This window comes from Salmo trutta, chromosome 14 (genome assembly GCF_901001165.1).
Source record: "Salmo trutta chromosome 14, fSalTru1.1, whole genome shotgun sequence".
Classification (NCBI taxonomy): domain Eukaryota; kingdom Metazoa; phylum Chordata; class Actinopteri; order Salmoniformes; family Salmonidae; genus Salmo; species Salmo trutta.
Genome location: NC_042970.1, coordinates 18,564,677 through 18,590,773, shown reverse-complemented (window position 1 = coordinate 18,590,773; position 26,097 = coordinate 18,564,677). Strand labels below are relative to the sequence as shown.

The 26,097-nt window shown below is 42.3% G+C and overlaps 1 protein-coding gene across 3 annotated transcripts; it reads right to left on the bottom strand.

Moving 5' to 3' along the window:
• Positions 1-1,628: 1,628 nt before the first annotated feature.
• Positions 1,629-25,561, bottom strand: LOC115207547 (RING1 and YY1-binding protein B). Of its 3 annotated transcripts, none has more exons than XM_029774715.1 (6): positions 25,370-25,561; positions 24,601-24,726; positions 6,070-6,373; positions 5,525-6,024; positions 5,316-5,411; positions 1,629-4,976 (listed from the first exon to the last, which is right to left on the bottom strand). In XM_029774715.1, exons 1-6 carry the CDS (start codon positions 25,510-25,512, stop codon positions 4,727-4,729), a joined length of 1,419 nt encoding a protein of 472 aa, XP_029630575.1. In that variant the 5' UTR covers positions 25,513-25,561; the 3' UTR covers positions 1,629-4,726. The 3 variants fall into 3 exon arrangements, with proteins under 3 accessions (XP_029630575.1, XP_029630574.1, XP_029630573.1); XM_029774714.1 differs by having other exon boundaries at positions 5,525-6,078; positions 6,118-6,373; XM_029774713.1 differs by having other exon boundaries at positions 5,525-6,373; positions 25,370-25,560.
• Positions 25,562-26,097: the final 536 nt, after the last annotated feature.

Genomic DNA, 26,097 nt, shown 5'->3' with positions numbered 1-26,097 from the left:
CAATAGAGAAATAGCACAAAAGTATTTTTTAAAAACAGGCTCATGGACCGCCAGCCGTGTCAATTATCCTTTTTTACATATCATTTTTGGGGTACATTTTGACCAGCCCACCCTACTAAAAGATGGTCCGGCCATTCTAGCATTTGCCAGAAAAGCCAGACAGCCAATCCGCCCATGGCCTTGCTTTAAGACTAGTCTACCACTGATTATGTTTGGAAGCAGATTAGTGCTTCCACATTTTGCAGATCATGGACAATACTTTGTCTCGTACCCACTTAATCAAACTGGTGTTCTACCAATGCTCTGGATTCCCCGTTTAGCTAACACGCTAAACAGACTACACTTTATGTCTTGAGAATCATTAAAATACAATATATTTTCTGCCTAATCTCTACATGATAAATTAGCCATTACTGTACCATCAAAATATTTGGGATTGGAAAACCATCAGGCACATTTTCTTTCTGTTAAACAAATTGTTCAGCATTAGGTCTCATGATTTCCTCTGCGCATAAAAGCTGCTCTCTTATCTGCAGATGTTCTCCCCTTCCTCACCATATGGATTAATTCACAGTGCAGTGCAGGCCGGTGAGGTCTTGGCTGGAGGAGAGGTTCTCCAGAGGAAGAGAGCCATCTGTTGGGACCTGAGTGTAGCAGAAGCCATTCTGAAGAGAGTCCCTCTCTCTAGGGGAGAGTCTGGAAGACAGGCAGATTGGAGTAAACAGCAGGGAAGCCCAAACCCTGTCACTGGATAGCCCAAAGACTTTACAAGGACTGTACTGAACCCCAATAACTACTGTACATTCTGAGACTAGAGCCACAACAACAGGTGGAATAGGAGAAAGGGCAGCAAGGTTTTATGATTTATGTGTAAAATTCTACTTAGTTGCTCTTTATACTTAGTTGAGAAGCCTGGTCTCAGAGTAGACATAACATAGTAAACGTACATCCGGGACACTCAAATGGTTGGGTGTATAACATGAATGTCTAGCAACTTCTCAACTACTTACTTACTTCTTTTTAGCTATTTTGCAACTACTTAGCATGTTAGCTAAACCTAATCCTAACTCTTCCCTAAATTGAACCCTTTTAGCTAACCCTTCCCCTAACCTTAACCATTTAACCTAACTCTAAAACGTAACCCTAACCACTAGCCTAGCTAAACTTAACCAGGTCGCTAACGTTAGTCATCTAGCTAGAATTCCTAACACATGTTTTGCAAATTCGTAACATATTGTCATCCAGGTTATGACAGACAGCAGAGGGCTGCTGCTTCTGCTCTGAGCTCAGCCTCATCCCACTGTCTGAAAGAGCTCCACTGGCCTGCTGCTCTGCGAAACAGCCTCTAGGGATGAAGGTGCTCCCTAGCAGACTTGCCTGGGAGCGTCCACGTGTAAGGATCCCAGTGTCTCGTGTCACTGCACTGTCCCTCTCAAACAGCCCCACTCTCACCTCCCTCCCTCCTCATACACTTAGACATCTCAATCAGTGACAGTGCGGGAGACGGTCGTGACGGCTGATCTGTGAATGCAGCCAGATATGACTGATAAAACATGGAAGCTAAAGCTCAGGTCACCTTGCTCAATCTGAGGAAGAAACATTTTACAAAAACACCCAAGGAATAGATAACTTTAATAATTTTATTTGTGAAAAACTACACTTAAAATGCATAAATAGACATTTCTATTTGAAGCAGAGGAAATTATAAGGTAGCCAATAAGCGTAAAGTCGTGCACATGCCAGGTAACATGTATTATTCAACATTGTATAAGCTAGTAGACAAGAAGCGGTGATCCTGTGAAATTTGCTTCATACATTTCCACATTATGGAAGTAATGGCACCATCTCACAGGGTGACCAATGACACATCAGCTAGTAGTAAGAAAGGAAACAGAAAGCAAAAAATTTATAAATATACAGACCCTACATACTTTTACTGAGCATTAACTTTAAAAGCATTGTACAAGACATTATAATAGAGGAAAATGAAAAGAGCTTGTATAATACATTTAAATTGGAAATTCACGAGATTAATGTTATATAGTCAGTAAACAAGCATTCTATATTTGGGTCTCTGACAAACAAAGCTAAAAAATGTAACCATCTTTACACAGTAAATTAAGGTTACTGGTCGCACACAAGAACATAACTGCTTGCGCGTAAAAGAAACAAAGAAAACTGTTCAGCTTCAATGCCATTATTCTCACGATGGCTCTTGCACAATTTTAAATTATACATACAAGCAAAGTTTACAAATGCCCATTTTCCAATAATTTAACATACAATTAATTAATTTTATAATAATGTCACAGAAGTCAGTCTAGTGAATATGGTTGCAGGTAAGGCATGTGAAAGATAGTTTTTTAGGCCAATTTCTTCTAGATTGCATTAAAAAGCAAAGAGTTAATATACTCAGTAAAAATGATTGATAACATAATTTTCTTTATATCTCAGCCAGACACCTCAATAATCCTGTTCACATTGCATTTTGCATATCCTCCCTCATTCAACAGTCTTGAGACCATATCTTTGCAAAAAATGTAGTTTAAATACATATAATCATATGGCTGAACAGCAAAATGAAACTCATGGAGGAGTCTGAAGTTACAACGTATGCTTATTGGACAACAAACATTGCTTATTCACACTACACAAATATGATTATATTCTCTACAACTGAAAATAGACAGTAAAGCCTTTACCTCAACACTTGCCCTATAGACTCATGGTCATAGTAAATTAGAAGGGCATGCCCAACTTGCCTGACCTGCTTTAGAGGTCTGTAGGGAGAGATTAAACTGGCCTGCTCAGGTCAACTGGTTCTCTGCAGGGGCAGATACTATACTGAGGACAGTGGAGTGGAGCAGAGCAGAGGCTCAGATCACAGGGTTTTCCATGGCTCCAAGAGCTTCTGGAAACACTGCAGAGTTCAATACAGCTCTCTGCTTAATGACTGGTTCTCATTGCCTCTAGTCTAGCGTTCACTGAGCAGAGCAACTAACTTGTGTTCTCCAAGTAGACACTTGTGATTGAAATAATGGTTAGGTGTTCAATATAGCTCAGAAAACATGTCAAGTTTTGCTGATCCTCAGGTTTATGTAAAAGTTGAGTTGTTAAAAAAGTGGAAAATAATTACACAATTAAAATGGATTATATTAGTCTTTATTTAAAATGTATTTCATTTCACACATTTTATAATTGCATCTCAAATTGTTATTCATTTGTCTATGTATCATGTCATTATGAAATTCCTTTGGTCCTTCAATAAATAAAACTAAGATATCATATACACATTTATTCTTTATACAATTTATTACAGTTAAGAGGAAATTGTGTTTGTCTATATTTGTCTAAAGGAGAATTAGAACCATTTAATTGGTTATTTAGGTAAGCTGTAACTGCTTTGAAAATTCAAAACAAAATGCAATATCTATTATATCATCTACTTGCAATGTTTCTGCCTTCATTTGCCTAAATATTGGAGTCTTAAATATATCTTATCAGAATAAGTCACTCAAATCAATTCTCAATCTGTCCAGGCATTTGCACAAAATGGACCGGAAAATTACAACTTTGTAAACAGAATTCGAAAAGAAGATTAGTAGGCTAAACGTTAGCTAGGACTTATTACAAGCTGAAGTCCCTTAGCGTCAGCTGGATATTATAAACGGTACAGGGAATCACTATATTACAGTTCAAACTCTGGTCTTAACAGGTGGATCTAAACTTTACCTTTCCTTCAGTCATTACAGAAATAAACCTGTCTCAAAGCAGAGGGCACCACTCCATCCCTCGACTGGCTAACCAATACTGAAGCGACAGAATGCAAAAAACATCAACAACTTTAGTGTTTTTCACAATAGCCTACACTATACAGTTAAGGACAGGAGACACTGACTATATAAAGATCAATTCTATATCAAACTAAATCATAGACAAAGAAAGCTAGAAGAAAAGGTTTGGGTGTGTTGAGTTTACATTGTAGGATTTTCAAATCAAACAGGTAACCTTTTTATGCTGCACATTGACCTCTACATATCAACCTGAAAGACCAGACTACACAGAGGTCCACACTCTCACTGTAGGAGAGTGATAGTGTGAGAAAGAGAGGACGAGAGAAAGAGAGAGAGAGAATTTCTGGGTTATTAGCACTGTTGTATTGTGTGAACGACAGTCCCACGTTGGAAACTGTTTCACAGTCTGTCTCTATCTAGCACCATTGTGTGGGTGTATCAAGCCTTGTCCTATCCTACCAGTACAACCATCAAAACTAGTGTCAAAGGGAGCGATAGGTAGCACTACAAAGCAAAGCGTCAACAAAAGAAGTCTAAAAGTATACAGGTGAAACAAGTAATAAATAATGGTAATAATATTTCAGAGTTGTTAAAATGGTGGTGGTTATTGTGCAGATAATTTCTTTATACAAAAACGTTGAATCAGCCGCACATCCACATACAAATAGAAAACAATACATTATTCCTGTCAGCCCCACTCTCCCGCATGGGCCATGCACAACGTGTACCCATGGTTAGCCGTTAACCATCAGGCAGGCACACGCTGGGGCTGCTCCAATCAGACTGCTCCAATCAGCGAGCTCTCTCAGCATCCAGGGATGGTGATGGAATGGAGGTGGATGCAGGGGGTAGGGCAGCAGTAGGAAGGTGAAATATCTCCCCCTAAGGGATCCTATCCACAGAGTCCTCTCAGAACATCTGGACTGGAGGGCTCAGAAGGACTCATCATGCCCCACAGAGAGCTCTCCTTTGGGAGTGGAGGTGCGAGTCGAGCTCTTGTCCATGCTCTCGGAGCCGGAGCTCTGATGCTGCTGCTCAGAGCCTGCGCTGGACGTCACGGTGGACGAGGATGTGGAGGAGGAGCGGGTCTTCTCCTTAAAGTCTGTTATGATGACCGTCACGTTCCCCACCGTTATCGCTAGCTGCTGGGCAGTGCTTCGGTCAATATTCTTCAGTTTGGGCCTAGTCAGCAGGGGGAAACACAGGGTTAGAATTACATTGATAAAACTGTCTTACTAAGATACAACCATAGACGTTGCCAGACCAGTGTTGGTGATTAGACCCAACTGCTCATTCCAACAACAACAACGTGAGCAATAACAAGATCAACCAGAAGTAAGAGGGAGAAAGTGAGAGTGGGTGTAGAACATACAAATATAATTTATGAATAACTAGATTTTTTCCAACATTGGCCTTTAAGAATAGTTTGTATGAGTGGCAATTTAAATGCCATGACAGGTTTTCACAATGTCCAACAGCAAGATACTGTCAGTACTAGTAGCAGAGAGAAGAATGACCCACCTGGAGATGTGAGAGTTGTTGGTCTTGGTTGTTGACTTCCCAGATTGTACACTGTGTTTATCACTAGGTGGACTCTGGTGAATGTCTGTCTTGGGTCTGCACAGGCAAATACAGGAGTTATATTAGTAAAGTTAATGTTTATAGAGGGATGATGCTTAAATAAACACTGACTCCGTACAGACATGTTATTTCTTTAACTACACACTGACCTGATCTTTTTGATGCTGGGTTTCTTGGTGATGGGCCTGGCTAGGCTGATCTCTTTGATGTTGGGTTTCTTGGTGATGGGCCTGGCTAGGCTGATCTCCTTGAGGCTGGGTTTCTTGGTGATGGGCCTGGTTGGGCTGATCTCCTTGAGGCTGTGTTTCTTGGTGATGGGCCTGGTTGGGCTGATCTCCTTGAGGCTGTGTTTCTTGGTGATGGGCCTGGTTGGGCTGATCTCCTTGAGGCTGTGTTTCTTGGTGATGAGCCTGGTTGGGCTGATCTCCTTGAGGCTGTGTTTCTTGGTGATGGGCCTGGTTGGGCTGATCTCCTTGAGGCTGTGTTTCTTGGTGATGGGACTGGTTGGGCTGATCTCCTTGAGGCTGGGTTTCTTGGTGATGGGACTGGTTGGGCTGATCTCCTTGAGGCTGGGTTTCTTGGTGATGGGACTGGTTGGGCTGATCTCCTTGAGGCTGGGTTTCTTGGTGATGGGCCTGGTTGGGCTGATCTCCTTGAGGCTGGGTTTCTTGGTGATGGGCCTGGTTGGGCTGATCTCTTTCTCCTCTTTCTCATCCTCTTTCACTTTCTCCTCCACCTCCACCTCCTCTTTCACTTTCTCTGATTTGTCATTGTCAGATGTGTCCTTCCTGCCCGTATCCAGGGGAGGTTCTCCTTCATCTGGCCTCACTCTCTCCGGACGCACTCCCTCATGGTGCTCCCCCTCCCCATCCACCAGCTCCCCGTCTGGGTCGTGCTCCCTCTCAGGCCTCTCCTTCCTATCCTTCTTGGGTGGGGGAGGCGTGGCGTACTGCTGAGCCACCTGCTGGGCCACCAGCTGGGAGTTGATCCTGGGTTTCCTGTAGAAGCCAGGGAACAAACAGGGATGAGCAGGCAGCAGCGTCTCTAGGCTGGGCTCACTCAGGGCCAGGGCTGACATGACGACAGCCCCTGCCTGACCACATAGCAACACACACACTGCATCATCTTATAAGGAGTTGGCTGGATTGAGCCACAGGCTGGCTGGCTGGGTGTAAGTGACAGCTCTTGGTCGGCTGGTCTGGTTGAAGGGTAATCTCATTAGCTCAGTGCTGTAATAAAATGAATGTGGGAGATCACAAGGTGGGACATTTGCAGCCCGTCATTTACGTCCTCTAATCTGATTACTGCAGCGTTGGCCCCATTTGTTAGACTGGGATCCACAGGGACGTGCAGCCGCTCACTCAAGCTGGCTAGCTGGTGCGCCAACCAGAGCAAGCAGAATGAAGTCACTGTTGCTCTCTGTGGTCTCTCTCTCACACACCCCTAGCCTATTCTTTTTGAGCCCAACCATTCACATTCAGCAAGCAAATGCGTCATAAATCAGAGAGGGAGACAAATTAGTGTCTCCGTGGATGAATACAAAGCTCTAGGATGAAAGGCTCAGTGGAAGCTCATCACTCTTCCACCTGAGAGGTTACAACGGGTGTTTCATGAAAACCAGTTTATTCTCCTAAAACACGAGTCAACTGTAAGGACAGCATATTTTAAGTCCCTACTTAAAATCAGAGCAGGGTCTCAGAGGGCAGAGACAGAAGACCAGAGAGCGACAGACACAGGCTCAAAGACCTGACTCTCGACAGGCCAGAGAGTCACAGCTCCGTGAGAAATACCAGAGAAAACCAGACACGTATGCACCGACCCACCCACCCCAGAACGGTGCATGGTTTGCCAGTTAATCAGGAGGCACATCCACCCATGGCAAAGATGGTATAGCCTCCCCATCTCATCTACTGCATTGGCAGGAAGTCCTCTTTATTGTCTAGCTGTTCAGGGTGTCATGATTAAAGGAACTCTGCAGGTCTGAGGACAGATGGGGACTTACATCATTTCTGATGCTCCTCTCTAAGCCTCAGACTGAACTGATAAACAAGCGCTGTCTGGCTCATAGAAAATGTAGCCTGCCTGTTGACTGCAATACAGATGAGGTACTGACTGAGGCTCGCTCTCTCAGAGTCTTATCTTTAAGTGGATCAGGTTCAGGGGCGGCAGGTAGCCTAGTGGTTAGAGCGTTGGGCCAGTAACCAAAAGGTTGCTAGATCGAATCCCCAAGCTGACAAGGTAAAAATCTGTCCTTCTGCCCCTGAACAAGGCAGTTAACCCACTGTTCCTAGGCCGTCATAGTAAATAAGAATTTGCTCTTAACCGACTTGCCTAGTTAAATAAAGGTTAAATTAAAAAAGTAAAACATGAGCAGAAACTTGAATGTGGCTGTGCCAGCTGGCGCTGGCCAATACATATTTTAGACATGGCCCTCAGGTTTGAGATGGTTCATTTTCTGTCTAATTTGGTTGGGTACATTGATGCATGCCTGAAGAGGTCTGTCTGTGGAGAGGAGAGTGGTTTTCACAAGGCTGCTGATATCATCTCACATCTCTCTAATTCCCCGTGCTCCCGCCATATCCCCACAAACTGTCTATCTATCCCCATTCTACAACAGACAGAGAACCCACCCTCTATCCCTCATGGGGGACCAGCCGAGAAAAAAAGGCAATCAATCGCTTATGGCGTCATGACGTAGCGCACACGACACGCTCCAATCAACATGCAGACGGTGATGAATGCTGATGAGCAGGGCCCAGTGGCACCACCCACCACAGCTGCAATGGCTCTGGAACTACAACATGTAGCTAGCCTACTCACTCCACCAGCAGAGTCAATGCATGTCACACTCCAGAGAAGAGGAAAGGGCTCAACATGCTCACGTTCAGCAGCATCTGGATGATGAGACAGTCATAGCAACCTAGTGACTTGATAAGGTTAGAGCAACTTCATATCAATTCTCAATCCCCACCCCACGAGGAGCCTCGCTTGTACTGTCTGACTGGCACAGGTCACTTTGCAACACACACGCAAACACTCAAAACAATTTGTCTCTCTAACTGCAATACTAACCCCATGAAGTGTCACTGATCAATCACAGGATTTGGCAGGATGCATGCAGCCCAAACACTCGTAAACATGTTCTCAGGTTCCCGTGTCCAACGGGCTCAGAAATCATTTCCTGTGGCAGGCTAAGCTGTTAGCAGAGAGCTTGAGGTAGAAAGTGAGTGTGATTGATTGATAATCTCACGCCTCCTCGGCCAGTCACCCCAGTCCCAGACCCAGAGATTTGTGTCAGAGGCAGCAGCAGAGCTCAGCTCAGAGAGAGGCAGTAGAAACAGCCCCAATAGTTAAGCTATGATTTAGTGCCAGCTGTAACTCAGCCATGGAGTTGTTGCTGGCATGATAGGAGCGCTGCTCCCAGTTGGCCTGCCCCGTGGTGCTGTTACTGTACAGTATATTATTTATTTACCAGCTACGTCACCGCTGCTCTGAACACCACCACTCTGTGTCCCATTAACACTGCTTGCTGGCTCCAGATCATGGTCCGGCCACACTCACCTTGCCAACAGATTTAAATACGCACTCCAGCTATATTTACACTTCCTGTTGAAAAACAATATCCCACATATAAATAAATCTACAGACAAAAATGTTTTTTTAAACAAGTTGAAACTTCATGGTGTAGGCCATTCAAGGATTTGGTCTGATGGTTCCCTCTGATGTCATCAGCCTCCCCCCCTTGCTTGCGGGAACAATAGAGCACAAAAGAGACCCCCCCCCCCTCCACTTGTGTCATATTATGAGGACACCTTGAGCACCTATTAAGATGTGCCTATGTTAAGTAAAACAGGTGATAAGTGAGGTGAAAAAGAGACTGGAGTGTGACTAATACATTTAAATATGCAGGACATCATAGCCAAGGCGTCTGTACCAAGACACTTCACTGAGAAACACCAGATAAGCCTAGATCGAAAACCTTCCTCCTTTTCACACCTCCATAGATAATGATTGACATCGTCTCCTCTCTGACTGACACTTAAATTCTTCTCGATACAGGGGTGTGGAGTCTAACTCAGCAAGAGCCAATGAAATGACTGTCATCAGCACGAAACTCTAAATCCAGGCAGACTGAGAACTATGGTTACCGCCAGCCACACCCACTATATTGTCCCAATCATAAGAGTTCTGGACTTCCCAGGAACTAGTCCTGCATGTCAATATTAGCCTCCTACCTAAAGAGCACAGAGAGAGTGGAAGATAGAGACAAATAATATACGGTTGAACAATTTGTGACAGATTGACAGAAACAGATGACCACAGGAAAGCCCTCATTAACATGGCTCTTTATTTCGAGTGCTGTGTGGAGGATAGGCAATAACTCCCAGCCAGCAACAGACCAGGAGCATGCAGCAGTGGCAGCTCAAAGAGGGAGGAGACAGAGGAAACATGTTTGTCTACCAAGGACAGCTAACTGCAGTCAGACAGTAAGACATCAGAATCGAAAACTACTCATTTTCTTTTTTAACATGTAATAGCCTTTTTCTTAGTCAAGAGCACTCCATCTGCAAGTTGAATTATCTTGGTATAAAAAGTCGCATTTCCTTCCTTGGTGTAGGCCTAATCATGACTGGACTGTCTACTGTCACATTGTGCACAGGCTTCAGATTCAACATGGTGTGATCCATTGGGCTTCTGTTTGATCAGAACACTTCCCTACACCATGGTAACAGAGCATCAACATCTAGTTCGGCACCAACGTTTACAAGCTGCTGCAGTCGGTGTCAAAAATGTGTAGCATGCCTTGATCACTATGAATAAATAACCCCTCAGCACAGAGATGGACTGGTGGAGCGGAGCAGAGTGGCAAAGCTGGCTGTTCTGTAATATGTTAAACAAGCTGTGGGACCCAGCTCCCATAAGCCAGTCTGCAAACTGCTTAGTGGGGTGGAGCCTGTTGGCTCCAGCCGGTGGTGAATACAGTACTATACTGTGTACGAGCCTGCAGAGAGCACCTGGAGTGAAGCTTCCGGCTGCAGCACTGCCTGCCTGCTAGAGCCAAGGACATTATTAAACATTAATCCATCCCCTCCAGACACAGGATACTGCTCCCCCCAAGGGAGATGCCTCCGCATGTCCCCCATGCCCCAGGTACTCAGTGAACAAAGTGGGCCCCAGGAGAAACCCCTCCTCCACTACCACAGCCCTCCGTTATGTTCCCTCAGAGAAGAGCACAACACAAGGCATCTGAGCGTGACATTTTAGTTCCCACGGTGATGTGGGGAGACAACACTATTCGGGACAGTTGACAAGAGGGGGAAAAAATAAATGATATTTATGGATTTAAGGGAAACAATTATGCAATTTTTCAATGAAGAACGCATTCATGTGTCTAACCTCCCACTGATAGACATTCCCTCCCATGTCTGACCTTCAGGCTACAAACTGCCTCTCATCAGGGTGATCGACAGCCAGTCGTGAAAGCACTAAGCATGTATGAGCTCCCTTCATCAGCGGCTCCATAACGCATTCCTGTTTATCACTCTCTCTCCCCCTCTGTGGTATCATTCTCTCTCCTTCTCTTTACCTCTATGGTATCACCCACTTCCTCTTCAATCCCATTTTTCCATATGCATCCATTTCTTCCCCGCTATACCTTTTCGGTGCGGTTTCACTCACTGCGTTTCACTCTTCCGTCCATTGTTATTCCTCACTCGGTTGCTCTCACCTCAAGTTCCTCTCTCTCCCTGCAGAATCTCTCCACTGTGTTTGTCTCTGTCTGCCAGAGTCTGCTGGACCCAATAACCCTGCTGCTGCCGTCCTTGGTTGGCCTGATTCAAATTAGTTCAACAAGCAACACTGCTCAGGAAGCATGTTGTATCTTATAGTGTTTCATGTAGTAGACTAAACAACGGGACCAAAACAAAAACAATGCATGCAATTACAGAAACCTAACAGTGCTTAATGCTAGACAAACACTACAAATTCTCTTTCATGAACATAACACTGCTCTAGTCTCCTAGTGACTAATTATTCTACACACAGATTGACATGTGACCTATTCAATGTCAATCTTGCCTGAATAAACACAATCCAATATATTTCCTAGAGGACACTGCTCCTGAGCTGTTCCTCTCCCCTGTCTCGTGTTAAGTGACTGACACCCACAGAGTTGTGATCCAGAGAGATAGTTGTGGTGGTAAGAAGTGTGTGTGAGGGCCTGCCCAGCGCTTCCCTTCCTGGGTAATGATGTGCTCCATTCTGTCATCCCCCAGGAGACTCTTGGCTGAGTGAACACATTCCTCCTCCCCCCCCCTGCCATCCATCACACCCAGCAGAACTCACCCCCCTTCCCACAGCCTGGACACACACACTCTTATGGATACAGTGCATTCGGAAAGTATTCAGACAACTTGACTTTTTCCACATTTTGTTACGTTACATCCTTATTCTACAATTAATCGTTTTTTCTCATCGATCTACACACAATAGCCCATAATGACAAAGGTTTAGACACTTTTGCAAATGTATTAAAAAATTAAAATGACATTTATATAAGTATTCAGACCATTTACTTAGTTGAAGCAACTTTGCCAGTGATTACAGCCTCTTGGGTATCACGCTACAAAGCTTGGCACACCTATATTTGGGGAGTTTCTCCCATTCTTCTCCGCAGATCCTCTCAAGCTCTGTCAGGTTGGATGGGGAGTGTTGCTGCACAGCTATTTTCAGGTCTCTCCAGAAATGTTTGATCGGGTTAAAGTACGGGCTCTGGATCGGCCACTCAAGGAAACTTCTGAGACATGTCCCGATGCCACTCCTACGTTGTCTTGGCTGTGTGCTTAGGGTCATTGTCTTTTAGCAACTCCAAGTGGGCTGTCATGTGCCTTTTACTGAGGAGTGGCTTCTGTCTGGCCACTACCATAAAGGTCTGATTGGTGGAGTGCTGCAGAGATGGAAAATTCTCCCATCTCCACAGAGGAACTCTGGAGCTCTGTAAGAGTGACCACAGGGTTCTTGGTCACATCCCTGACCAAGACCCTTCTCCCCCCATTGATGAGTATGGCTTGGCAGAAGAGACTAGGAAGAGTCTTGGTGGTTCCAAACTTCTTCAATTTAAGAATGATGGAGGCCACTGTGTTCTTGGGTACCTTCAATGCTGCAGAAATGTTTCGACCTCATGGCTTGGTTTTTGCTCTGACATGCACTGTCAACTGTTGAACATTATATAGACAGGTGTGTGCGCCTTTCCAAATCATATTCAATCAATTGAATTTACCACAGGTGGACTCCAATGAAGTTGCAGTAACATCTCAAGGATGATCAATGGAAACAGGATGCGCCTGAGCTCAATTTCAAGTCTCATAGCAAAGGCTCTGAATAGATACCTTATTTAGTATCTGTTTCTATTTTAGAATAAGGTTGTAACGTAACAAATTGTGGAAAAGTCAAGGAGTCTGAATACTTTCCGAATGCACTGTATAGCCAGTGCATCCCATAGGGTGGCGCGCAACTGGCCGAGCGTCGTCCGGATTTGGCCGGTGTAGGCCGTCATTATAAATAAGAATTAGTTCTTAACGGACTTGCCTAGTCAAATAAAGGTTAAATAAATAGCCAAGTTATTGTCAGACATTGTGTATTAACTCACATTCTCTCAAATCCCATGAAGTAATTAAGTACTTCTAAATCTGCCAATTAACACATTAAGACTAGGACCTACCCACTCATGCTTAAGGTTTAGTGCAGATGCTGATAATGCTGGAAAAACTAAAGCATTACCTCTGAGCGAGTGGGACTGGTGGTGTGGCGGGGATTGGAGATACAAATGGAGTCAGTGCCAGCATGTCCCACTCATGTAATTCCATTATCCCCGACAATGTGTTAATGTGACAGTAGTAAAATCCAGAGATTATAATGACCTTATTGCATCATTTTAACATACAGGCAGGCAGACAAGTGTGTACACACACACAGTGTACAAAACATGAACCTTCCTAATATTGAGTTGCACACCCCTTTCGCCATCAGAACAGCCTCAATTTATCAGGGCATGGACTCTACAAGGTGTTGAAAGCGTTCCACAGTGATGCTGGACCATGTTGATTCCAATGCTTCCCACAGTTGTGTAAAATTGGCTGGATGTCCTCTGGTTGGTGGACCATTCTTGATACACACAGGAAACTGTTGAGTGTGAAAAACACAGCAGCATTGCAGTTCTTGACACAAACCAGTGTGCCTGGTACATACTACCATACCCTATTCAAAGGCACATAAATATTTTGTCTTGCCCATTCATCCTCTGAATGGCACACATAAACAATCCATGTCTCAAGGCTTAAAAATCTTTCTTTAACCTGTCTCCTCCCCTTTAATTTAATAAGTGATCATAGCTTTCACCTGGATTCAACTGGTCAGTCTGTCAGGGAAAGAGCATGTGTTCTTACACTCAGTGTACAAAACAGTAGATATAGGCTGTAAGCTATTATTTCTTTCAGGATGACCCTACCAAATGGTCAAAGAGGAAAAGTATATAAATATTGAAGTAGGCCTAACAGTCTTGTAATGAAATTAACATCAATTCCTTCTCCACTGTGCGGCTACACTAGTGCGTAAAGCATGCATCCCATTCCCTGCACTTAGGTGAAGCCTAATCTTGCAGCGCATTTGTGAACGTGCAAGTTCAGTCTCAGTGCTACTGCAAACCTCACATTAACACTGTCACACTAAACTTACAAAGACTCACTTACACATATGAACATCACAACGTCAATGTGACACACCAACAGGTTGCACTCTGCACATATCTAACAGCTGAGTTAACACAATACCAATCATTTGGTTTGGAATACAAGAATCACCAGCTTGATGCACAGCACTAAGCTAAAATTCCTACCTCCCCCTAAACATGTCTGGAATAAAGTGGCACGCAACAAGGCACAGGGAACGTCCTATCCCCAAAACCACAGACAGCCAAACAGCACGGGTCCCTGATACCAACCATTAATCAAGTTAAAAAGGCCCTGATTGATTCTCCCTGGAGCAGCTCAACCTGCAGCATACACACAGCACAATCATAAGGAAAACTGATCAAGCAGCAAGGTGTCACATTCCAGCAGCAGAGTGATTGGTTTCAGGTGCTGGCTACATGTGAATATGACAGCCGGAGCATAATAAATATTTAGTCAGTGCTTATATTTTTTATATTTCACGTGTATTAATACACACTTGCATGTGTGTGAAATAGGAAAAATAAGCACACACTAAATTATTATTACGCTGCAGTCATATTCAAAATGTAGCCAACAAATGTTTTCCTATTTCATACATGTAAAAATGTGTACTAATACACGTGTGAATTGGAAATGTGTATTTTCGCATATTCCAACCCCCCGAGACACCCTCGGAGTGGGGTCACAGCCAGTGCCTGCCATTATCAACAGCGACCCTGGAGCAATTAGGGTTAAGTGCCTTGCTCAAGGGCACCGACAGATGTTTCACCTTGTCGACTCTGGAATTTGAACAAGCAACTTTTCGGTTATTGGCCCAACGCTCTAACAGCTGTACTACCTGACTCCTCACTGCAGTGTTCGCCAACGTAAACCTTTCTCAAATTACTCAAGGTGTACCTCTGGTATAAAAATGCTTGAAACACTTATTCTAACTTCATTAAAAACAAAACTCAGAGGTCAGGTCAAACACACACTGCCTTCTTGCTGGAGAATCAAAGTGAGTATGGTGGCAGTGCACAGCTAGATTTAGCCTAGTTGGGCATTATGTTACATTACCATGTGGGATTGGGTCCACAGGTTCAATGGGTTGCTTCTGGCTGCTCGGCTGGTGAGAGTTGAGCCTCTCCGTGCATGCAGATATTGCAAGCATTTTGTTGCTGTTAGAACACACAGCTACAGGACCCAGGGATACCTCACTGGCATCTGGACAAACCCAAGGTGACAGGGGTCCAGATTATAGGCTGCTGCATGGTCTACATACACAGCACACACACACACACACACTGCAGTGTAACTTATCAATCACTCCTGATGTGATCAAAGTCTCACTGGGCTTTAACTCACTATCAGCAGCCATTAAAATCAATACATCGACCTACATAATAGTATAGCTGCTACAGGTTGGAGTACATTGAAATACAGACGCATGGAATGCAGATCTGTCAAAAGAGTAACAAGTAGGTGGGCAACAGTGTTGTGTTTGAGACTACCTAAAGCGAGAACGATTCAAGACCAAGACCGAAGCAAATCGAGACCGAGTCATGGCCGAGATCAGAAAAATGCAAGTCCAATTTAAGACCATGATTGTAATTGTCAAATCACCACCATAATGAGTTCAAAATGTCAAGTATTTCTGTGATCATATTTTGAAACAGATTTTTGTTGACATTGAGAATAGTGAGAAAAAAAAAAATGCATGCTGAGGGAAAATAGATCCACTCCACAGATTATTACTAAACCAAGCACAGCGGAGAACAATAGGCCGAGCTAGCTAATGTTAGGCTCTGTGTTTGCCACATAAATAGATACGCTAGCCTATTAGCAATGTTATGACTGACTTCTGATCATTGCCCTTGCTAGTTTGATTGAATTAATATTCCCAGCGTTTGTTACATTCGTCCGTTTTTGTCCAGAAGAGTGTCATTGAAACTGAAACAGTGCATCCCAAATAGAAGCAGCAAACAATGTACCAGGCCAGCTGTGATTTACAATCTGACAGCAATATTTTTTGAACTACCAAGAAATGTATTGGTGAATTATATTAATCATGCATCGAAGTGCATCCATCTATTCTGCCAACAATGCCTTAGTGAAAGTCATGGAACATTGAGTCAAATATAACCTATTTTTAAAACCTCTTATAAAGTTGGTTTTGTAGCATAAACTGGGAATTATATATTTTTGACTGAAATGACTGTTTCATGTCTGCAACATAGTTAAAACTTTAGGCAACTTTGCTAAACAAGAAATGCTTTTTCCAATGGGAAGTAATAGTTGTACATTTCGATTGGAAAATGCTTAATGGTTATGCTTCTGCATTGCTTGCCGTTTTAGAATGAGTTTCTGTATAAACACTAACATCTGCTGATGTAAAATGGCTTTATAAATACATTTGATTGATTTGAGTTTTTGTATTCTTATGATTGGGACCTACTGGCTTATTAGGATGTCAGAGTTTATGGATTGTTATCCTTTAACATCATGCTGTATGTGACTGCGGTCTTCCCATCAGGCTCTATGCAGTGGTGTATTCTCTAACTTTGCCTAAAAGTTACAGCCCACCCAGCAAAGGAAAGGCACCCTGTGTGAAAAATCATGTTTTCCTATGGCTAATGAGTTTTTTTAACTCTTAAAAAGCACTTTATTCTTTTGAAAAAAGGCAAATTGATAGTCTAAGTCTACAACAATGCTTCAACCACATCAATCTGATTGGTTGGGCCCGTCAGGTCCTGGCTCCCTAGTGTTTTTTAAACTTTAATTTAACTAGGCAAGTCAGTTAAGAACAAATTCTTATTTACAATGACGGCCACCCAGGCCCATCCATGTCTACGCCCCTGAAGCAAACAGCGCATGATGACAATTGCGCATCACAAACCTACTAACCAACACTTCAGACTAAACTTTTTCAATACCTGGTTTTCATACCCATTGTTGCCTTAGCATTTACTGGTAGATATGAGATGAAACATCTTTCCTACCGGCTACTGATGTCATTCTGTGAGCAGCTCCATGCCAAAACCATTTGAGAGCTGCACACTCTTGCGGCGTGCAGATGATATTCCGCTGAAATTAGGCTGTATGTGCTGCACGCATGTGAACACATTTCACTTGCTTTACAATTGTGTAGGCTACTTTGTGCATACTTTTTCTACTGTACTACATCAGTGGTCCCCAAACCTTTTCTAGTCCCGTACCCCTTCAAAACACTCAACCTCCAGCTGCGTACCCCCTCTAGCACCAGGGTCAGCGCACTCTGAAATGTTTTTTTTTTGCCATCATTGTAAGCCTGCCACACACACACACTATACGATACATTTATTAAACATAAGAATGAGTGTGAGTTTAAATGAGAAGGGTGTGCTTGAAAGGATGCACCTAACGCTGCAATGTTGGGATGTATTGGAGAGTCTCAGCATTAAATCCTTTTCCACACACAGTCTGTGCATGTATTTAGTTTATGCTAGTGAGGGCCGAGAATCCACTCTCACATAGGTACGTGGTTGCAAAGGGCATCAGTGTCTTAACAGCGCGATTTGCCAAGGCAAGAAACTCTGAGCACAGCCCTATCCAGAAATCTGGTAGTGGCTTCTGATTAATTTAAATTTTCACAGAACAACTTCTTGCAATTTCGATGAGGCTCTCTTGTTCAGATATCGGTAAAAGGACTGGAAGCAGGTCATGAAAGGGATAACGAATCCAGTTGCTTGTGTCATCCGTTTCGGAAAAGTACCTATGTAATTGCACACCCAACTCACTCAGGTGCTTCGCTATATCACATTTGACATTGTCCATAAGCTTGAGTTCATTTTCACACCAAAAAATAAATTAAAAAAATTATACAATATGGAAAGACCTGTGTGTTGTCCTTTTTAATACAGACAGAGAAGAGCTCCAACTTCTTAATCATAGCCTCAATTTTGTCCCGCACATTGAATATAGTTGCGGAGAGTCCCTGTAATCCTAGATTCAGATCATTAAGGCGAGAAAAAAAACATCACCCAGTTGTGTGGGAAACTCGTCAACGTGCAAGCGGTCAGGCAAGTGAAAATTATGGTCAGTAAAGAAAACTTTAAGCTCATCTCTCAATTTAAAAAAACCTGTTAATACTTTGCCCCTTGATAACCAGCGCACTTCTGTATGTTGTAAAAGCGTTACATGGTCGCTGCCCATATCATTGCATAATGCAGAAAATACACGAGAGTTCAGGGGCCTTGCTTTAACAAAGTTAACCATTTTCACTGTAGTGTCCAAAACATATTTCAAGCTGTCAGGCATTCCCTTGGCAGCAAGAGCCTCTTGGTGGATGCTGCTGTGTACCCAAGTGGCGTCGGGAGCAACTGCTTGCACGCGCGTTACCACTCCACTATGTCTCCCTGTCATGGCTTTTGCGCCATCAGTACAGATACCAACACATCTTGACAACCAAAGTCCATTTGATGTCACAAAGCTGTCCAGTAAATATCCTCTCATGTTGTCCTGGTTTCCAAAAGAGATCTTCCTTAATTGACCTCCCATAAACGTAAACGGACATATACCAGGAGCTGTGCCAGGCCCGCCACGTCTGTTGACTCTTCCAGCTGTAACGCATAGAATTCACTGGCTTGTATGCGAAGCAGTAAATGTTTCAAAATATCTCCTGCCATGTCAGTGATGCGTCATGAAACAGTGTTTGATGAAGGCATTGTCTGTATAGTTTTTTGGCGCCTTTTCCCCCAGCATTGTCCCAGCTATATCCGCGGCAGCCTGTCCTAGCCACTCGGTAGCGCACCAATAAGACACTTCTAGCCCCATCTTACTAAAATGGTATCTGTTGCTTTATATATATATATATATATATATATATCTATTTGAAAGTCATCTTAATTCTAGCAAAAGAAATTACCCTGACTTATTTTTCAAACTGGCATGTTTTGTTTCTAAATGTCTGCGCAAGAGTGAAGGTTTCATCGAGTTGTGAGATAGTACTTTGCACATATAACACACTGGCTGAGGAAAGGCACTACTCCCAATATAAGTGAACCGCAAATCAATATAGTTATCATATTTGCGCCTCTTCGATGGTCCAACGTCCCCGTCTGTTGTCCGGTGCTTTCCCGGGTAAGGGGGCCGTAGCTCTTCGGCTGCATCAGATTCACAACTGTCAGTGTCCATGCTAGCTGGGCTAACAAATTTAGAATTACTGACGCCATCATTGGATGTGACCGTGGAAGCAGAACAACTTGTGTCGTCGACAGATGCAGGCGTAGTACCGCTGGTAGTAGCAGTACTACCAGTAGAGCTGGTATGTGTCTCTGGACGCGAGCCCTACTTTTTTAAAACAATTTTCGAGCAAACAGAATGAGCAGCAGCTACGTTTGTCCCTTTAGTGGAATTCCCACGAGAGTGTAACGGTTAATGTGATTGGATGTTAATTATTTAGGGTACTTGCATTTGACATTGCGTTATTTCGCTGAACACTAGATGGTCCAATTTGATTTTTGGCAGTGAAACAAGGCTACTCAGGCAAGAGAAGAAAAAATATATATAATAATAATAAAAACAAATAAACCTCACCCAAATGTATAACCCCGTTGGAATGTTTGAAAATGTGAAGGAAAATACATAAATACATTGTCTTTATTTTACTTTTAAATGTGAAATCACATATTTATTTGCCGTACCCCTGACGCATTGCACGTACCCCCAGTTTGGGAATACCTGTACTACATAATTGATAAGTCGTTTACCCCAACTACACTACTTTGATACGCATCAGCAGGGATTAAGGAGTATACGCAATGCCCACGGCGGGAAAAAAAAGTGGGTATACAGGCCGACTGAATGGAAGCTGATCATTTTTTTTTTTTTTACACCGCTGCTCTCGGGAAGAAATTACGAGACCTCACTGTCCGAGACAAGACCCAAGTACAAATGTATCTGACACCGAGACACTCAATATGTAGTCTCGAGTACTACTACACCGGTAGGCAATGTAGATCTAAACCACATGCTGTTTGAGCAGAAGGAGCTGCAATCAGCCTATGAGTTATCATTTGATCTTGTACCAGATTCATTGTTAATAGCGATGGGGGGGGGAATGTACCATCTATACAGTTAAATGTTGACAATATCACAATATTATTTGTGCTAGTTGGCTGTACCTGCACCAACTCCAGTATTTTTCCTTCATAGCTTGTTCATCTTATTAAATAGGGAGAGAATTTGTTTTCAGCACTTTTCATTTCCATGACTAATCAAAACAAGTTTTTTTTAATGGCTCTCTGTTGTCCCGCTGCAGCAGACATGGTGAGCAACGTGTTTGGAACATCACAATATATATAGAATTGTGAGAATTACAATACATAATGTATCAGCACATAAGTATCGTGATATCGTATCGTGAGGTCCCTGGCAATTCCCAGCCCTAATTGTTAACACATCAATGGAGAATATATTAGGTAAATGGGCGGGACGCAGTCAGAGGAGTTCTCATTAGAAACCCCATGTCTAGATATTCAAGTGTTCTTAATAAACCATCTTCTATTGCGGCTGAAAAAGATGACTCTAAGAAATGGATGGTTGAAAAACATGCGTCTCCATTAAAATGCATTCGTGAATATCCTTTAGAGCCTCAACTACCTAGAGGCGGCTTCACTTCAACCTCTCTGCTGAGTGTCTGTATAACAAGATACAAAAATCAATACACCTTTAAAGCTAGAATCCTAAATGTAAACAATAAGTTCTCCGCCGCCCCTGTTTCAATAAAAAAGGGCTAAGGGATGGGGCAGGAGAAATGTAACCCCTCAAATTCAGAGCTATGGATTCAAGGACTGACCATCCATGATTTCAAATGTATAGTTTTAACCATGTTGAGGCGATACAGTATTTGTTTACATTTACGTTGTTAACAAACATTGGAGTAAAACAAGCTTATACAGTGCCTTCAGAAAGTATAGACACCCTTCGACTTTACCCACATTTTGTTGCATTACAGCCTGAATTTTTTTTAATTAAAAATGTTTTTGTTTGTTTTATTGGTCTACAACACAATACCCCATAAATGTCAAAGTGGAAATATATTTTTCTAAATGTTTACAAAATCATTTTAAAAATGAAAAGTTGAAACATCTTAAGTCAATAACTATTCAACCCCTTCTTTATGGCAAGCCTAAATAACTTCAATAGTACAAATTTGCTTAACAGGTCACATAGGTTACATGGACTGACTGTGTGCAATAGTATTTATCATCATTTTTTAATGGCTACCTCATCTCTGTACCCCACACATACAGATAATTGTAAGGTCCTTCTGTCGAGCAGTGAATTTCAAACACAGATTCAATTTCAAACACAGATTTTCCAATGCCTCGCAAAAAAATGGCAACTATTCGTAGAAGTGTAAAGAAAAAGAAAAAAGCAGACATTCAATATCCCTTTGAGCATGGTGAAGTTATTAATTATACGTTGGATGGTGTATCCATACATACAGTCACTACAAAGATAAAGGCGTCCTTCCTACTTCAGTTGCCGGAGAGGAAGGAAACCGCTCAGGGATTTCACCATGAGGACAATGGTGACTTTAAAAAAGTTAGAGTTCAATGGCTGTGATAAAACACTGAGGATGGATCAGCAACATTGTAGTTACTCCACAATACTAACCTAATTGACAGAGTGCATATAAGTATTCTGAAACATGCATACTGTTTGCAACAAGGCACTAAAGTAATACTGCAAAATAATAACACATTGTATTCAGGACAAAAAGTTGTGTTTGGGGCAAATTCAATAAAACATATGTACCACTCCATATTTTCAAGCATAGTTGTGGCTGCATAATGTTATGGGTATGCTTGTAATCGTATAGGACTGGGGAGTCTTTCAGGATAAAAAATAAAAATAAATGGAATGGAGCTAAGCACAGACAAAATCCTTGAGGAAAACCTGCTTTAGTCTGCTTTCCACCAGACAATGGGAGACGAAGTCACCTTTCAGCAGGACAATAACCTAAAACAAGGCCAAATCTCCATGGTAGTTGCTTACCAAGAAGTCAGGGAATGTTCCTGAGTGGCCAAAGTTACAGTTTTGATTTAAATATACTTGAATATGTACGGCAAGAACTGAAAATGGTTGTCTAGCAATGATCAAAAATCAATGACGGAAGTTAAGGAATTTTGAAAAGAATAAATGGCCAAATGTTGCACAATCCAGGTGTGGAAAGTTCTTAGCCAGAAAGACTCACAGGTGTAATCCCTGCCAAATGTGCTTCTAAGAAGTATTGACTCAGGGGTGTGAATACTTATGTAAATTAGATATTTATGTATTTACAAGCATTTATAAAAACATGTTTCACTTTGTCATTATGGTGTATTGTGTGGAGATGGGTTAAAAAAAATAATTGTAATCGATTTTGAATTCAGGCTGTAACAAAATGTGGCATAAGTCAAGGGGTATGAATACTTTCTGAAGGCACTGTATTTTGGGTTCTTATGGAATACGACAGTTTAACTAAGCTCGAGGCATTTATAAAAGTTATATTCCTCAAGAATCAATGGTTATTTATAAGTTAAAGACGAAGGATTCTAGCTTTAAAACAAACAAAATAACGACAATCTGAATGAGTGTGCGCATCCAAGCAAATAAGTCTGCCTGCTTTCTTTGAACTCTCGACACCAGCAAAGAAATACTGTAATTAGTGAGCAGATTATTACGTCATCTTCACACAAAGGCCCCTTCAGGCAAAAGAACTAGCTAGATAAAAGGAGTAAAGACAAACCACCACCACCACCACACCCACTCCTAAAGTGTGGATCACTTGGCTGAGAGCAAGCTGCTCTCCCCATGCTCCACTGGATTACATCAAACAGAGAAAAGATGCCCAATTAGTGCTCATTATAAATAAGAGACAGAGTTACAAATAGCAAACAATTGCATCAAAGGTGAACAATTGAGAACAAATGGGATTGTGACAAACCACTTCAGTGATGTCATGCGATTCCATTTAACAAATAAGAGGCAATTGGGCTGCTGCCAAAAGCTCAATGGTAAGGGGTTTTGACATGCTTCTCATCATTTCCTGCCATTAACAACAAAGCATGCTAACCCACATTGTGACATATTACCAGTATCAGCTACAGGCAACAATTTAGTTAGAATAAATAAATCAAAGGAGACAAAACATTAAAAAAAAAAAAAATACAGTACCCACAACTTTCGATTAGTGGTAAAACCAGTCAGTGTTTTACCAGTGGCAGACTTAAGCTGTCAGCAGAGCACTCATTCTAACACAGCTGGAAAGGTGGGGGGACTCTTCTGCAGGCTCACAAATGACTCATCCATCTCTAGATCTCATCAGGCAGCTGATTAGAAGTGACTGAACTCACACTCTGACACAGACAACTTATCAGCAGTATCATTCCCCAGAACACAGGTGGGAGTGGTAAACATGAAATCATGTCAAATTCAGAATGCCTATCTTGATTATGTCATCTCAGTTTCCCATAACAGAGGGCCTTCTGACAGCCATGAAATAGGTTTCTAACTTTGGCAACTCAGAGGGGCTCTTTTTGACTCAAACATTGATTTTGTCGGGGGGGTTCGACAACAACAACCATCATGGGTTTGTACAGCTGTGGTATGCATATGACTGAACAGAAGTATGACAACTAAAGCAAAGGATTTCAAATAAGTAATTAACATGTTGTCAATCGTATATTATTTATTGCCCTACCTCCTCATGCCATTTGCACACACTGTATATAGACTTTCTTTTTTTCCCCTATTGTGTTATTGACTGTACACTTGTTTATTCAATGTGAAACTCTGTGTTATTGTTTCTGTCGCACTGCTTTGCTTTATCTTGGCCAGGTCGCAGTTGTAAATGAGAACTTATTCTCAACTAGCTTACCGGGTTAAATAAAGGTGAAATAAAAACATTTAAATACTCATAACACCAATATCCAGCCAGAAAAATACTAATCAAGACATTTACTGCAGTGATATGGTAGATCTAGGATAGGTCTCAAGTAGACAATGTAGTAGTTAGTAACAATAATTGGTTGACAAGAGAAAGGCATTCATTTCACAGATCAATCAGAGAGTACCAACAACGTAACAGTTTCCATGGTATGGTTTGATGTTTAATCCGACTGGTAAGTGATACATTAACAGATATTTAAAGCAGCAGATTTCGTGTTTCAATCCGTTGATTGAAGTCAAATTCAGAGCTTTCCTTGGGAGATGCTCTATTGTAGCAGCTCTACAGCTACTATAAAGTAAGGTCCCTCATCTTCCTCCCACCCCCCTCTGTGCTACCGAGGCAACCGGCAGCACACCTAGCCGACTACATTCAGTCACTAGTATCCATACAATAATGAATTGCATGGCCACCCTGGAACATGTCTACAACATCAATCAAAAAGTCCAAACATTAATACAAAAATTGGTAAACGATTGAAGTCGATTTCAATAAATTGCGATGCTTTACAGCAGGAGTAAACAAAATAACCTTACAGACGTACCTTGTCGATGTGCCCTTCCTCACATCGCAGATGCTGCATTTAAAAGCCTCTGCACTGTTCTTGAAGGTGCAGACGCTACAGTCCCAATATCCGTCGTCAGCACTTGGTTTAGCTTGTCTTTTCGGCCTTAGAAAAAGAGACATGTCAAGTGAGTTTATTACATATCATTTATATGATTAGTTATGACTGTTAGTGGTGATGACATGCAGTACCCCCACCTCTATATGAGCAAACTTATACATCAAAATATTGGTTGGTTGTCAGATTATCCATTCGAATTATTAATAATAGTTTTAACCAGCGCGAGCTTCTTGAATAAATCCATCACTGGCTAAAATCAAGCGACCTAGATGATTTTGGTTAGCTAGTTAGCTAGCTAGATACAACATTTGGTTGCATCGCTAGTATGGCTAGCAAGCAGACTAGCTACATATTTTAGCTCGGGGCTAAGCATGTTAGCTAGCAAAACGAATGTCAAATAATGTCCATTCGACATTGAGCTTCGACCGAGTTCTGTTGACACTGAATATAATTTCCTAGAATGCCAGGCGTATCCACAGAAATTTTCCCTTTGTCTGAGAGTGTCTGGTAGAGTAGGGAGCGAGAAGCCGCCATAGTGCCTGTGCACTATTCTAGCTCTGGCATACAAACTGAAAAAGGGAGAAACACTCCTTGAGAAAGCATCCGAATATCAACCCCAAACGGCACTGAATTCTCGCAAAACAGGTCTAAATCGACACAAAACGGACTGGGGTACACGGTTAAATACCTGGTAGGGCTCTTCTTGTCGCCCATGGTGAGAACGGTCTTCCAAAAGAAGAAAAGGTCTTCAGTAATTATCAGTAATTGTCGTAGGTTGTGAACGGAGGATCCAGATAGAACCGCTGCTAAAGCTGGCAGACAAGATCGCATTCAGCGACTGCTCGAGGTAGGGCAGAGCGACTGAACACCGCGTGACTCCATGACGCCCAATCACAGCATGCCTCGGTTTAAAAGTCTGGTTGGAAATAAGAAAAATGGGTATCTTGCTAGAATATTCCCATAACATCCTATTTTGCAATTATATTATGTGGTTTACATAGTCGAAATGTAGAATAGTGCCAGCCCAGTGCATTCTCAGGATTCATGAGTGTCATACATTCCTGTGCTACACCATGAACTGGGTCGTATGTCATTTTATTTTATGCAGACTCGTACTGAAGATGGTTGTATTTTATGCAGACTCGTACTGAAGATGGTGGTGGAGTTTATATTGGGACACTGCTGCATAGAAAGTTATTCATCACCATCCCCTTTCAATCTAACTACTGTCTGTGTACTAACCAAATGTACAAGTAATTGTTGAGTGAAAGCTCTCGAGCTGCTAGGTATTCTTTACAATTCAGCCATCAGATTTGCCACCAATTCTCCTTATAGGACATATCACCGCACTCTATACTCTTCTGTAAACTGGTCATCTCTGTATACCCGTCGCAAGACACACTGGTTGTTACTTAT